This window comes from Pyrus communis, chromosome 14 (assembly GCF_963583255.1).
Source record: "Pyrus communis chromosome 14, drPyrComm1.1, whole genome shotgun sequence".
NCBI classification, from domain to species: domain Eukaryota; kingdom Viridiplantae; phylum Streptophyta; class Magnoliopsida; order Rosales; family Rosaceae; genus Pyrus; species Pyrus communis.
In genome coordinates this window covers 23,698,634-23,713,864 of record NC_084816.1, presented here as the reverse complement: position 1 = coordinate 23,713,864, position 15,231 = coordinate 23,698,634, and the positions used below count along the sequence as shown (strand labels likewise).

The 15,231-nt window shown below is 37.2% G+C and overlaps 2 protein-coding genes across 3 annotated transcripts; one reads left to right on the top strand and one right to left on the bottom strand.

Moving 5' to 3' along the window:
• Positions 1 to 5,280: 5,280 nt before the first annotated feature.
• LOC137714649 (E3 ubiquitin-protein ligase SP1-like) lies at positions 5,281 to 7,331 on the bottom strand. Its single transcript, XM_068453808.1, has 7 exons — positions 7,261 to 7,331; positions 7,073 to 7,125; positions 6,811 to 6,914; positions 5,843 to 5,959; positions 5,696 to 5,761; positions 5,499 to 5,611; positions 5,281 to 5,341 (listed from the first exon to the last, which is right to left on the bottom strand). Exons 1-7 carry the CDS (start codon positions 7,329 to 7,331, stop codon positions 5,281 to 5,283), a joined length of 585 nt encoding a protein of 194 aa, XP_068309909.1.
• An 879-nt stretch (positions 7,332 to 8,210) lies between these two features.
• On the top strand, positions 8,211 to 12,036 carry LOC137715473 (elongation factor Tu, mitochondrial-like). Of its 2 annotated transcripts, XM_068454815.1 has the most exons (13): positions 8,211 to 8,342; positions 8,379 to 8,592; positions 8,847 to 8,922; positions 9,145 to 9,237; positions 9,364 to 9,438; positions 9,518 to 9,622; positions 9,735 to 9,825; positions 9,912 to 10,117; positions 10,462 to 10,545; positions 10,763 to 10,828; positions 10,919 to 10,981; positions 11,240 to 11,480; positions 11,621 to 12,036. In XM_068454815.1, exons 2-13 carry the CDS (start codon positions 8,408 to 8,410, stop codon positions 11,686 to 11,688), a joined length of 1,353 nt encoding a protein of 450 aa, XP_068310916.1. In that variant the 5' UTR covers positions 8,211 to 8,342; positions 8,379 to 8,407; the 3' UTR covers positions 11,689 to 12,036. The 2 variants fall into 2 exon arrangements, with proteins under 2 accessions (XP_068310916.1, XP_068310915.1); XM_068454814.1 differs by lacking the exon at positions 8,211 to 8,342 and having other exon boundaries at positions 8,352 to 8,592.
• Positions 12,037 to 15,231: the final 3,195 nt, after the last annotated feature.

Below are 15,231 nucleotides of genomic sequence, written 5' to 3'. Positions count from 1 at the left end.
ATAAGATTTTCAACCAAGCACGTAGTGCCACGTGGCATTGTCCAGAACCTCATTTTTTTTTTTTTTTTGTCCATATAAACCCTACATCCCTACATTCATCCTCACACTAAACTCAATCCCTTTTTTTAGCTCAGAATTCTTCTTTATCATTTTCAAATCTTGAGTTCTTACAATGTCTTCTTCAAGGAGAGCGTATAAACAGTTGCAAGAGCAGCAGAAAAGGTTGTTGGCACAACAGGAAGAATTGGTCAATCTTGACCAAGGTGGAGGTGGAGATGAGGCCTTCGCAATGGAGGAGAATGAGGATGATCACCATAGACGGCGGATGGCCTCACATTCCCGCCGTATCATGGAAGCTATGGGTCAGATAGCCAAACCCAGACGTGCGGCAAACATCGATAGAAGAAGGGAAAGACGAGGTAAAGATCTCTTGGAATATTATTTTATTCCCAATAGCGTTTTCCCTGATCATGTTTTTAGACGTCCTTTTAGAATGCAACAGTGTTTGTTCGATAAAATCATGAGTGATGTTTGCAACCATGATCCATATTTTGTGCAAAAAGATGATGTTTTTCATGTTCTAGGTCTTCTTCCTGAGCAAAAAATTTCGGCTTCCTTGCGAATGTTTGCATATGGAGCATCTGCAGATTAAGTGGATGAGATCGCAAGGATGGGAAAAACAACAGTTCTTGAGTCCCTAATGCGGTTTTGCTCTGCAATTGAAGCCCTCTACACCAATGAGTACCTTCGGCAACCCACGCCAAGGGACATGCGAAGGCTTCTGAGGAAGGGTGAGATGCGAGGCTTCCCTGGCATGATTGGAAGCATCGACTGCATGCACTGGACATGGAAAAACTGTCCAAGTGCGTGACAAGGAGCTTATGGCGACAGAAAAAGAGCCAAAAACATCATTTTAGAAGCGGTGGCTTCTTTTGATACATGGATTTGGCATGTTTTTTTTGGTGTTCCAAGAGCTCAGAATGACCTAAATGTCCTTGCCCAATCTTCAGTGTTTGACGAACTGCTACAAGGAAATGGGCCGAGATGCACATATTGGGTTAATGGTAATAAATACGAGGGACCATACTACCTTGCAGATGGTATTTACCCAAGGTGGTCAACATTTGTCAAAACAGTGCCACATCCGCAGAGTGCAAAAGAGAAACACTTCGCAAAGTGTCAAGAAGGGTGTAGGAAGGATGTCGAGCGTTGTTTTGGTATCCTGCAAGCTCGTTGGGCCATTGTCAGGGCTGCAGCTAGAATGTTTGATGTCGAGGCTCTTTGATCCATCATGATGACGTGTATTATTCTCCACAACATGATTGTTGAAGACAAGTATGATTATGATGACATTGATGAATACGAGCCGGATCCGATGAACAACTCAAGAACACAAATCTACTATGCTCATGACCGGACCGAAGATCCCGTGCAACACGAGCCGTTGGAACGGGATGGACGTTACAATGAATTGATCGTTCAGCGGTACACTTCATTGCAAAAGCCATACTGGCACATAACCCGCCAGAATGACTTGATTGACCATCAGTGGGGATTGCACGAAGGCGAAGATAATTAAAATAAGGCTTGTGGTTGAAGAACAAAGTGTATTGTTTTTTAAGTAATCTTATTTAGTGTGTTTTTTTTTTTTTTTTTTTTTTTAAGTTTAAATAGTGAGGCTATGTAATTTTATTTGGTGTTTTTTTTTTAAATGTTTATTTGGTGAGTTTATGTAATCTTATTCAAATATTTAAATAAAGTACAAAAATTACATAAGAAATTAAATAAAGTTCTAAAAATAAATAAGAAATTAAATAAAGTTCTAAAAATGTTAAGAAATTACATAACAAATTAAATAAAGTAGTACAAATAAATGCGAAATTATACAAAGTCTGTGGAGTTAGGATATGTGGTGCTAGGATCTTGGTTGCTAGGATTTCTGTAACTGGAACCCCCTTGACTTGTTTCGGCATCTTTTGCACGCCTCCTTCGCACGACATCTCTTTTTTCTGATGTCCAAAAATATTTTGAATTCGGAGACAGTCCTACTAGAGACTTGTTCATAGTGTCACAATCTGTTTGAGCCATCATTTCTTCTCTAAGCATCTCATTCTCTCGATGAAGTGCTTCTCTAATCATCTTGTTCTCTCGATTAACTATTTCTCTTTGTCTCTCAGTCGCGCATCACGAGCCTCAGTATCTGCTATTATTGCTGCCATAGCAGTAGTTTTTTCCTCATCTCTGACCTTTTCCCATGCCATGTTCAGTTCACCTTGACGAGCAAGTTCCTCCATATATTTAGTGTAGTCATTTTTGGAAGAACCACCTTTTTTCTTTGATGCCTTTTTACCTTGAGACCTGAGGGACTGACGAGTCGGTTGGGTCTCTAGCACTTATTCAAGCGTCCCTTCCGTGTCTTCAAATGTGTTGGCTTCTTGTTCGGCTGTGTCTGCTTCTGGCGAACTGTGTAGACCCATACCGTGCATGACAACTTCTGGACCGGTTGCCACAATTTTGTATCTAGGGCAATCTTTGACAATTTGCCAACATTCCCATTTGTTGAATGATTTGTTACGGTTCTTTGCATTGTAGAATGCTTGTGCTTGTAGTGTCTATAAAAATGTGGGATAAGATAGTATTAAAAAATACGGGTGTAACACAAATAAATAAATTAAAATATTGATGGGCGTGGAATGCATATAAATTACATAAGAAATTACATAGAAATTACATAAGAAATTAAATCAATTAAAATATTGATGTGGGTGTAACACAAATAAATAAATTAAAATATTGATGGGCGTGGAATGCATATTACATAGAAATTACATAAGAAATTAAATAAATTAAAATATTGATGTGGGTGGAATGCATATAAATAAATAAAAATATTGTTACCTCATCCGCTAAACTTGTCCCACTACGCAGATTACCAGAAGTATGAGAGATGGCGTTTTTCCAACAAGTAAAGGATGCATTGAGTTTTTTCCAATGACCTTGAAGACCTTGACTAGATCTGACATCTTTTCCATGTACATCGCAAAACGATTTCGTAATTTTACTCCACATTTCTCGTTTATCCATCTCATTACCCGTAATCGGGTTATGAGTAGTGCGAACCCAACATTCACACAACGTAACATCTTCAATAAGCTTCCACGAAGTCATTTTTTTTCTCTCAAAGTGTACAAAATATTCAAATGTAGAAAGTGTAGAAAGTGTAGAAAATATTGAAATGTGGTGTAAGGTGGAAGATGAGGGTTAGGTATTTATAGAAAAAAAAATTTAATTTTTTAAAAAATTTTCTGTATTTTTTAAAAAAAATTCACAAATTTTAATTAATTTTTAATAAATTTTAATGTTGTAATTAATCTGGACCATTGGATTTGAAAAATAATCAAATCCAACAGCCAATCAGCTGCCACGTGGCCAACGGTCAAAATTCTGACCGTTGGGCCTTTTTTTTTTTTTTTTAATTTTATTTTTGGTGAAAAAACGTGGACCGTTGATCTATGATGAGACGGTCCATTTTAAAAGTCAAATTAAAATTTTTTTTACCGTTGGAAATCCAACGGGCTACAAAAACTAGCCGTTGGAAATCCAACGACTCTGAGGAGGGCCACGTAGCCCTCAGCTGTTCGAAGCCAAGTTGGGCTGAGACGCGGGGCCCGCCGCCTGCAACGCTGTCTCCTACTCGCACCCAGTCGCAAATGTTGTGCACGCGCCAGCGTTTTGGATTGGATTCTGGGTCTGTCCGAAATGGGCTGGCCTGCTGCCTGGCATGGGCTGGGTGCCAGGCTGTTTCACGGGCTGGAGCTTTTGAACAGGGTTCCAGGCTGTTAATTGGACTAGGTGCTGGGCAAAAAAACCTCCGGTGGATCTGCTCTAACCCCACCTCGACCACGCCCTTCTCCGACATTATATGAAGAAGAAATCAAAACTGTTTGCTTTCTTTCAGTTTGGTGAGAGAGAGTTGAACACAAAACTTCAGGTTCAGAAGCTAGAAACCCCCAGCCAACGTGAAGTCTTTCAATCGAGGAGTTTTAGTTAATAAGGGAACTTATCATAATACAACTTCAAAAAGCACATGATGGATTGGTCAACTAACATTCAGTCTGTATTTTGTTGAAATAAAGTCTCTGATTCAGAGTTAAACAACTCGTTAAAACTAATTTATTCATTCAATGTAAATATATTGTGGTATTAAAATAATTTCTTATTTTTTGTCAACAAAAGTTCAAAAATAGGACGGTTTGTTTAAGTGACAAGAATGAATGGAAAACAATTGTGCCCATACATCCTACTTAGAGTTCGATTTTTACTGATTATTTAATCTACTAATGCTAAATTTATATTAAAAATAATGGATGAAAAATAAATTAGAATTAAGTTAGAAATTCGATTTTCTTTAATCGTAATCAAAAAAGTAAACTCTTTATAAAAAATACAGGCTTTTTAGCCAAAGGATGGGGATGAAGGACGGACGCCCAGCCCATGCAAAGATGAAGATGTAAATATATTCAAAGAACCATTTATCCAAAAAATGTTTGTCCATACAGTGCATCCAAGGATGGAGTTAGTGTAGGATGGAATTTTTTAAAAAATTCTTAAAAAAATGTATTTTATACGATTTTACTTTATTAATTTTTTTTTGGCATTTTAATTTAGAATTTTTAGAGATCAATGGATAAATGATAACATGATTATTTTTACAGAAAGAGATATTTAATGGTATTGGTAATGATATTGTTATGCAGAGCTTTTAAAACATAAAAATGATTCAAGGAATAATGTAATATGTTGTATGAAAAACTTTATGGATTAATATATTAGCGTTTTGTTAAAAAATTCTTGAGATTTTTAATCGTAACTTTGTTGTTCGAGGATGCCCCCACTCATATAAATTCGTCCCTGAGTGCATTGGGCACTTGGTCTGAAGAACCGCATGATATTATTCAAGATAATGCTTGAGGATTGTAATTCTATTCGACTATTCAATAAGAAATCGCAAAAAAATCCGATCACAAATTTGAGAATAATTAATCAAGAAACTTAAAAACATGTTTGGAAATAAAATATGTATTAATATAAATTGGAAACTTCTGGCAAAAAGTCGAAGGGAGTTGCACAAAGACAAATTGTCAACATATAAACTAAGACCAGCTTAATTAGGCCTTCAGATTCTTAGAGAAGATATGATCCAATCATGGAAAGAGTTCTTAAGCAGCGGCGATTTCACGTAGTCAGTTTCCAAACTAACATGCGCGACAATTCACCTTCTTAGTCTTTTCTCAGAAAAACATAATACACAGCCAACCCGGCGGATGCAGCATACAGCACCCTGCAGGTGAAGAGATCAAATATTATAGTTTGGACAAAATAGAAATCACAAACGAAGAATATAGATACATGGCACGAGCAGCAAACGCGCAGGTAGACACACATGAGCGAATGTCTGTAAGCATTAATGCATGGATTCAAAGTTTCAAATAACCAACCTTGCCCAGGTCCTGTAGTCATCAATGATCTCGTCGATGGTTGAGGTGGATACATAAAATTGCCCTTCTTTTGGTTTATGAATCTGAATGGCACCATTATCATCTTTGGTAACCTGAGAATATGGACGCGAAACATTCAGACACCGATTTAAAGTACTACAACATACGTAGAAGGATACAAAATACTACTTTCATACCTCACCAACAACGCCCAAACAAGTACCAACTGGAAGTACGCACTCGTTTACTTGGTCTCCAAGGACCTAAGACAAAACAAAGATCGTATTAGTTGGCGTTTAACCATCGACTTTTCAGAGTTTTGTCGGATTAAAGTCAGGGCAAACCTTGAAGATTGAGAAGGGAGCATCTAATCTCTTATCAGCTGCCCAATTTTCAACTGGCAAGCTAAAGTTGAAGGCTTCTTGAGCTCCCACCACGTTCACATGACAAGTTCCGTCATCCTGTATAACAAAATCAAGGCAAATGTAAGTTAAGTCAGTTAGTCGAGGCGACGTACCAGCCTTTTTGCATAGAATTTCGAATTTCACTTCCTGTAGCAGTTTAGAACATCACATTGTAAAATCTAGTTAATATTTACTCAATCGAGAACTAAAATTAAGTGAGCACCAAAGAGAGGAGAACAAAAATCCTTACCAAATACCATGGGACTTCTTTTCTCGTTTTGTTTGCCGAAACAGACTCTGGCCAATTCAACAACTTTACTTCTGTCTAAAGAAGATATCAACAAGAATGTAATTAACAACCGATTACACCCACACAAAAAATTCAACACTAAATAAAAATAGGAGAGGCGTATACCACAACATATTGACAATATATTGAGAACATGTCATGAGGACATGTACTCCATTCCTAAATCAACATTTTGTATATCAATATTTCATATCAAGTTACCAACACAATATCGACATGATATTGATAATATGAAAAACACATCGACCACATAATGAGTATCCCATTCCATGAACACTAAAATGGAATCCCGGCCTTCGTATATGTGTGTGTGACGTAGGAATAAAGAAGTTGCTTGACGATGTTGGCAGTTTAGGGGCGTTCGGAGTTGTTTAGAGGGTCAAAACAACGGTTTTATTAGTTTTGGGGTTGTTTTGTTAATTTTGCATTTTTTTTGTTTCGCATTTCTTTCCTTTGTCCTTAGATTTTGTGGAAATATATAAGCAAAGCTTGTAAGAGTTACTGGAGTTACAGGAACCTTTTTAGGAATCGTTTGTGAACCGTAAGTCCTAACCCATACATTCCTTTCCGCTGCGTCAGTAAGTTATGATTTCGGTACCTTTCGAACAATTACACCTTGCAAACCACCAAGCTCACAGTCGATGGGTGTTTCAGAGCCAACTTCCCCCGAAATCGCGACCACCGTGCCCGATCCATGATTTTCTGAAAAGCGAAAGAAGACATATATTATTGTTTAGGTAAGACAACAAGATTGATATGTCATGGACGGATAAAATTAGAAAAAGTTGATACAAGCGTTATAACTTGCGTGTGACGGCACTGTGGAATCGGAAAAGACAGATTTCGAAAGAGGAACGCACCCAAATCCTTCAACTGGCTGATCCGAGGGACTGAGTCAAGCTTATCTGCATCACTGCAATAATACAAAAACTAAACTAAATTAATAACTAACTCCCCCAAAAGAAATTGAACTTCTAAAATGTACCAAAACTACAATTCTTCTTTCTCCGAAAGACGGCGAAATCGAAAAATGGAGCAAAAGAATTACTCGTTGAGGAACCAGCCGGTGGAGGAAAGAACAGCTCCGCCCAAGCAATATCCTAATCCCTTCCAAACCATCTTCTTTTCTACTCTCTCTCTCTCTCTCTCTCTCTCTCTCTCTCTCTCTCTCTCTCTCTCTCTCTCTCTTCTTGTAATTCAACTGATCATTATTTACGCAACAAGACGCCCTCTAGTTATAAAGGAGTTCTTGGTTGGGAGATTATCCAAGTTCCACTTGACTTAGGGTTACAGAGTGTTTGTAGCATGTTATAGTTCTTTCTTGGGGAAGAATCCAAGTCCTTTCCCTTCAAACTTTTTTCCCGTTTTGCACCACAACAATCCCTGCCTTGTGTGTCAAGTTTGAATATTCTAATACTCGATCCGCTCATATCAGTTCGTTTACGTCCACTCGGACAAGAGATTTTTTATACAACTGTCACACTGTCATGTAAAATATATAAAATTAAAGGATATTGAAGCTAACTCTAGTTTTTTTTTTTTTTTTTTTTTTTTTTAGTGTAACAATATGAAAAATACAGAAACTTAAAAGTTTGCTTCAAAGAAATTGATGAAATTAAAAGAACAATAGTAACATATAGAAATGTAACAATATTGGCATCACAGTCATGTAAATTATTTTTACGATGTACATTACTTTGTGAGTCTGAAATGAGCATATATATTGTAGTTAAGAAATTTTTTAGTGTGTCAGAAACACGACTCGGTACATTAAATATCATAATATAATCGGTTGAAAATTTGTTTTTCTCAAGTGTACAACTAACTGTATTATTACAATTACTATACCGGACCATGTTATCGGCACAAAAATTCTCTCTATATATGTAGTGAGTGCATACGTGGCAAAGTATGAACCCACATTTAAAGCACTCGTTGTGTTAAACCAAGTCGTTGAAAAGACGGGCCGGGTTTGATTGAAACGGTGCGTTTCGGCTAAGCCCGTCAGCAAAAACCCTCGAGAAATCCCAAAAGCCCTAAAAAAAGCCTAAAACCCCAACGCTCAAATCTCCGCCACACTGCGAGTAGTGAAGGCTCTGAAGCCAAACATCCATCTCTCTCTCTCTCTCTCTCTCTCTCTCTCTCTCTCTCTCTCTCTCTCTCTGTGTTTCTTCTTCTTCCTCCTCTGCATTTCAATGGCTGCGGTCGCTCTCAGAAACCCTAGCTCCAAGCGCATCCTCCCCTACTCCTCGCAATTCTACTTGTGCAGCCGAGGATCGATCGCAGCCGCCGGTTCTCCAATCTCCGACTCCGCCTTCGGAAATGACCGATCTTGTAGCCCTTGTCCTTGGTGGCGATCCATGGCCACCTTCACACGCACGTTAGTATTCACTCGTTGCCTCTTTGTTGCTTTAAAGCTTGAATATTTCAGTTTTCATAAAAATTTAGGATTTTTAGAAGCGAATTAATTGAGAGATTTGCACCGTTTTAGTTTTTTTTTTTTGTTGTACTGGATTTAATTGGCCTGTTTAATTGCTTGTATCTGAATTGGGTGTTGCGTCATTGAAGTTGAATATCTATGGATGTGAGTTTTTCGGTTTATGAATTGTAATCGCATTGTTTATGCATACGTAGAAAACCTCATGTGAATGTTGGAACAATTGGACACGTCGATCATGGAAAAACAACGCTGACTGCAGCAATTACAAAGGTCCGTCATTTCAATGTATTGATTGCATTTCTATATGCATAATTTGTGGGGTGTATTTGGATCTCTGTATTTGCTTCATACAATGTAGCATGAAAGGATGTTGCTAAAGATAACTGCTTTCCCAACTCTAGTTCGGTCCATGTGACGGACCCAGTTCATATGAGAGAAAGGGGGAAAATGGAATTTTTTTTATCATAATATAACTTTTCGAGTTTTTCTCAGGTACTGGCAGAAGAAGGGAAAGCTAAGGCCGTGGCCTTTGATGAAATTGATAAGGCCCCTGAGGAGAAAAAGAGAGGAATTACAATTGCGACGGTTAGATGTTTTTCTTTATGATCAGCTTTGCATTTTATATTCTTGGAATGGTTTATCTTCCATTTGTTTCTGACTCATTCTCCAAAATATTATTCTGCCTAACTTAGGTTTGCCTTCATTTTGTAGGCTCATGTAGAATACGAGACTGTTAAGCGCCATTACGCACATGTGGACTGCCCAGGTCATGCAGATTATGTCAAAGTAAGCTTTGAATTCGAGGGAATATTGTTAAATAGCTTCGTGCATGGATTGTCGTCTAATACGAATGGTTAATATGTAGAACATGATTACTGGAGCTGCCCAAATGGATGGAGGTATTCTGGTCGTCTCTGCTCCTGATGGGCCTATGCCACAAACTAAGGAACACATTCTGCTCGCCCGCCAAGTGGGTATTTTATTGTTGTTAGATTTTAAGAAATTCAAACTGATGTGTTTTTTCTTGTGCATTTGCGGTGTATAATGATGTGTATATTTTTCTTGTTGGGTGTATTGCCCAGGTTGGTGTGCCATCACTTGTATGTTTTCTCAATAAAGTTGATGCTGTTGATGATCCAGAGTTGATAGAGCTGGTTGAAATGGAGCTCCGTGGTTAGTAGATTTAAGAGATCATATTATTAGCGGATAGCTTTATGTTCAACATAAGTTCTTATAAATTTGCTTTATATTTCTGGCAGAGCTTCTTAGCTTCTACAAGTTCCCTGGGGATGAAATCCCTATCGTCCGGGGTTCGGCTCTATCGGCTTTACAAGGCACAAATGATGAGATTGGCAAAAAAGCAATCTTAAAATTAATGGAATCTGTGGATGAGTACATTCCTGACCCTGTACGCCAGCTTGACAAACCCTTCCTGATGCCAATTGAAGATGTTTTCTCAATTCAAGTAAGTTGGCCATGCATTTAGGTACACTCAGACATTTGTTATTTCATTGCAAGAATTGTCTTAAATTTGGCCTGTAATTTTGTTTCATAATATCTAAGTACAGTTCCACTGTAATATCCTATTACTATTGTATTGATCATGAAACTATTATTATAAGCTTTTCTAGAAATATGACGTGCTTTATTTGAATCGTCCAAATTCTCATGTTGCACAGTTATTTTTGCCTTGCTTTGTTCTGCTCCTTATTTTCACTGGATTTTCTCCTTTTTTTTTCTCTTTTGTTGTTACAGTAGCCTCATTGCAGCAGTCAATTTATTTATTAATCTCTTTTTATGTCTTAAAAGGGTCGTGGAACTGTTGCCACTGGCCGTGTTGAACAAGGGACCATTAAAGTTGGTGAGGAAGTTGAGATTCTGGGGTTACATCAGGTCCGTGTGACACAAGTTTTTTATGTTTTATTGTGGTGCAAAGCTTCCTTATGCATTTCTTCCCCTTTTACTTCTTTAGCTGATGATTTAGTATATGCAACTCATTTTATGAGTTGCCATTGGCCTTAGGTGGACCTTGAATATAAGTGTCTTTGATAGCTTGAGGGTAAAATACCAGTGTACGAATGGCTGGTCCTAAGTTTGTGTTCTTTTCCAGGGTGCTCCTTTGAAAACAGTGGTGACCGGTGTTGAGATGTTCAAGAAAATCTTGGATCATGGGCAAGTAAGTGACTTATTCTGAATACTCTTTAAGATACCACGGCTCTTAATAGCAGGAAATATATCTCATTCATGGGTTTGTGCACTTGACTAGGCTGGTGATAATGTCGGTCTTCTTCTTAGAGGTCTAAAGAGGGAAGATATCCAACGAGGACAGGTAAGTGGTTTCAATTGTAGAGGTCTTGGTTTCATATTACTTTTGGTACAACGTGTGGAAATTCTATTAAAACGCATATTTAACCCTTGTAGATTACATAACTATAGGTTATACCGTGTGGAAGCTATTCTTCTATTGGTTATTGTTTATGGGAATGCCATAAATCTTTATCTTTATTCTGGCAACTAACTATGTTTCGGCACCAACTGCCGTAAATGTGGGATAACTCCGCCTCACTTATTTGTTCCCATTGCACAGGTAATTGCTAAGCCAGGAACCGTGAAGACACACAAGAGGTTTGAAGCAGAGATATACGTCCTCACAAAGGATGAAGGTGGACGCCACACGGCCTTTTTCTCAAACTACAGGCCTCAGTTTTATATGAGGACAGCAGATATCACTGGAAAGGTCGAATTGCCCGAAAATGTTAAGATGGTTATGCCAGGAGACAACGTGACTGCAGTTTTTGAGCTGATTCAGCCGGTTCCTCTTGAACAAGGTTTGTTCACATCGTCTGTGTGACAGAAAACTAAGAATTTGCTTGTTTATTGTTAAATGGTTAATACGACTTGTGACTAGTTGTCCGAGTCGGAATTGTGAATTTTTTAAGGCTAAAGATTCCCTATATTCATTTGGCAGGACAAAGATTTGCCTTGAGGGAGGGAGGTAGAACAGTTGGTGCAGGAGTTGTTTCCAAAGTACTTTGAGAATGAAGGTACGGTTCTGGATCCTTTGATCACTTTCTGTATGCACATTAATGGAAAAAGGCGCGGGGAAACAAAGAGCACTTCACTTAGAGAAGCATGACATGTCTGTCATAATTGCTTACACAATCCGCATTTTATGCGTTTGTTTTAGGTTTTGTCGATGAGATTGTTCGGTGTTAGAGCGAACAGAGTAAATTGAGTAAATTCGGCACCTTTGCGACCCATTAGTTTCTTTGTTCCCAAGGCTGGCAATAATTTTAACATGGTTAGTTTGTTCAAGCAGTTTACGTTCTTTCCTATGTACAATATGGCATTTTTCCCATTCCTCGCTATTCCATTTCGCCTTCCTCGGAGCCAAAGACCTAATTGTTTTGTATGGTTTGTTTTCTGGTTCGCTCCTTGACCGAAGAAATTGCTCCCTTTGGTATCAAGAGGTGTTAAATTGAAACAAGAAAACAACTAACCAATGCAAGTAGCTTCTTAAGGTGAAACTTTCCGTTGAAATTCTTGAGTGGCGAACCCATTTGACAGTGTTATGGGGCTCACTGTTTTTCACTTATTTTTTTGGTTTTCGGCTTAAATATTATACTAAATATACATTTGTTGCTCAATAAATTATAAAACTGCTTCTAAATTCTTTAAAAAGTCTAATTTAATGCCCAGGAAAATTATTTTTTGAAAATAAAAAATTTGCATTTTTCTCAAAAAACATGGGTGTTAGGAAGGCTTGAAGCATGCAAAACGAGGTTGACTCAGCTTACATAGAATGAGGTGAAACATGCCACGCAATACAAGTTAGGCTCTGTTCATAGAAAAAGGGGCGGGCTTTTTACACGCAAAACGAGTTGAGCTCACGCACGAAAAACAAGGAGGGATACTTCGCACAAATTGAGCTCAACCCTGCGCACAAAAAAACGAGGGTGGTTCCCTGTACGCCACAACAACGCGGGCTCCATGGATGAAAAAAGGGCGGGCTTTTGGCACGCAAAACGATGCAGACACCTCACATGTAGAATGAGGTGAACCCATGCATACAAGACAAGGCAGGCTACGTGCATGCATAACGAGGCAAACTCCCAGATGGTCAGAAAACGAGTTGAGCTCCATGCACGAATAAAATATATTTTGAAGAACATGAATATGATAGTTTGTTGTAGTGGTAAGAGAAATAAAAGAAAAACTAACAAAAATGATCCAAATTCTTGGGGGTGACAGAAAGTCACATGTGACTAAATTTCTGACTTTGTGCCACTCCGAAGAATTTGAATCATTTTTGCCAATTTTTCTTTAATTTCTCTTACCACTACAACAAATTATCATATTCATGCTCTTCTAAATATATTTTTCCGTGCAAAATCTATTATAATTTGTTTTTAAACATTTGTAATCAACGATTTAAAACCTAAATTTAAAGATATTTGAACTCTTTTTTTTTTTTTGGTTAAGTTTTCTTTTATCTAAATCTAAATTACTTTTTTGGCTTAAATATCTACTAGATATATACTTGTTGCTCAATAAACTGTAAATCCGCTTTCAGATACATTATAAAGATTTCCTTAATGCTCACGAAAAATATTTAGAAAAAAAAATTTGCATTTTTCACAAAAAAAAAAAAAAAAAAAAAAAAAAAAAAAAAAATTGGATTAACACTCACGGTTTTCAGTCAGTTTTGCAAATTCTTATATAAATCACCGTTCAATCTATTTATTTTCACCTTCGCCTCACTGTGAAATTTTAAAAATTAAGGTGAGACTTTCCGTTGAGATTTTTGAGTGTCGAACCCACTTTGATAGTGTTCTGGGACGGGTTAATTACACTAACACCCCCTGAGGTTTTTTGAGTTTTCACAAAACCCCCTCAGGTTTGAAACATTACACTAACACCCCTTGAGGTTTTAATTTACTTTCACAAATACCCCTTCAGTTGATAATATGATTATAAAAAGACAAATATACCCTTTTAATCGCAGATGGTATCTGAGAAAAGTGAATCAGCTCTTGGTTTTCCTATAAAGGCAGGTTCCTAGTCCTCAATCTCTCATAGCGAGGAAGGTTTTCCAATTAAATTTTTTTTTTTAATGTTTTGTATAACTTTTAATTTGATTTGATTTTTTTATTTATTTATAAAAGTTTTTTATTTTGTTAAGTAATTAATTATAGGGTAAATTTGTCTTTTTATAGTTAGATTTTCGACCAAAGGGGTATTTGTGAAAGTGAATTAAAACCTGAAGGGGTGTCTGTGTAATGTTCCAAACCTGATGGGGTTTTGTGAAAACTCAAAAAACCTCAGGGGATGTTAGTGTAATTAACCAGTTCTGAGACTCACTACTATGATTTTCACTTATTTTTTTAGTTTTCAGCTCAAATATTTTACTAAATATACATTTGTTGCTCAATATACTGTAAAACTGCTTTCAAATTCCTTAAAAAGTCTAACTTAATGCTCAGAAAAATTATTTTTCGAAAATAAAAAATTTGCATTTTTGTCAAAAAAACATGGGTGTTAGGCGAGCTCAATGCACGCAAACTAAGGCAGACTCAGCTCAGGCAAAATAAGGCTAAACATGACACGCAATACAAGGTGGGCTTCGCTCACAGAACATGGGGCGAGTCTCTGGTACACAAAACGAGGCAAGCTCGTGCACGGAAAACAAGAGGGGATACTTCGCCCAAACCGAGGCTAGCCCTGGGCACGAAAAAAAAGCTAGTTATGTGCACGCCAAAACGACATGGGCTCAATCGACGCAAAATGGGTGGGCTTCTGGCACGCAAAATGATGCGGACACCTTACATGCAAAACGGGACGAACACAAGACGAGGCGGGCTTTGCACACCCAAAACAAGGTGAACGCCCGAAAGCTTATAAGACAAGTCAAGCTCCACACATGAATAAAATATGTTTTAATATGATAGTTTTTTTTATAGTGGTAAGAGAAATAAAAGAAAAATTAACATCAATGATTCAACACCCCAAGAATTTGAATCATTGATGTTAATTTTTCTTTTATTTCTCTTACCACTACAACAAACTATCATATTCATGCTCTTCTAAATATATTTTTTCGTGCAAAATCTATTATAATTCGTATTTAAATACTTGTAATCAACAATTTAAAACCTAAATTTAAAGGTATTTGAACCCTTTTTTTGTTAATTTTTATTTTATCAAAATCTGAACTATATATTAATAGAACCCTCTTTATCAATCAAAAGAGGGTGAAAGACTATTTAACCAAAGAAAATTTTGCTATTTTTTGTTTAAGCCCCACCTATAGGTGATTTTAACCTTTTTTTTTTTTTTTTTTTTACTTTTCAGCTTAAATATTCTACTAAATATACACTTGTTGCTCAATAAATCGTAAATCCACTTACAAGTACATTTTAAAGATTTCCTTAATATGGGGAAGGCAAAATTGTTTCAAGCACCTACTGAACCAAAAGCGCCCCTTGTTTCAAAAGAGGAGGACAAGTTATTCATATTTCATTTGATGGTCAGAGGTGAATTGAAAGCTAAGTAGTGGTAATTCTAAGGATTCTCTCCATG

What these genes read in the sequence shown, in the direction of transcription:
- LOC137714649 (XM_068453808.1), bottom strand. Translation starts at nt 7,331, where the DNA reads ATGGTTTGGAAGGGATTAGGATATTGCTTGGGCGGAGCTGTTCTTTCC. An exon ending in ACCGGCTGGTTCCTCAACGA is followed by an intron (nt 7,126 to 7,260) that starts GTAATTCTTTTG and finishes GTATTATTGCAG; the next exon opens with TGATGCAGATAAGCTTGACT. An exon ending in GTTTGGGCGTTGTTGGTGAG is followed by an intron (nt 5,612 to 5,695) that starts GTATGAAAGTAG and finishes CCATATTCTCAG; the next exon opens with GTTACCAAAGATGATAATGG.
- LOC137715473 (XM_068454815.1), top strand. Translation starts at nt 8,408, where the DNA reads ATGGCTGCGGTCGCTCTCAGAAACCCTAGCTCCAAGCGCATCCTCCCC. An exon ending in GGTTGAAATGGAGCTCCGTG is followed by an intron (nt 9,826 to 9,911) that starts GTTAGTAGATTT and finishes TATTTCTGGCAG; the next exon opens with AGCTTCTTAGCTTCTACAAG. An exon ending in AAGATATCCAACGAGGACAG is followed by an intron (nt 10,982 to 11,239) that starts GTAAGTGGTTTC and finishes CCCATTGCACAG; the next exon opens with GTAATTGCTAAGCCAGGAAC.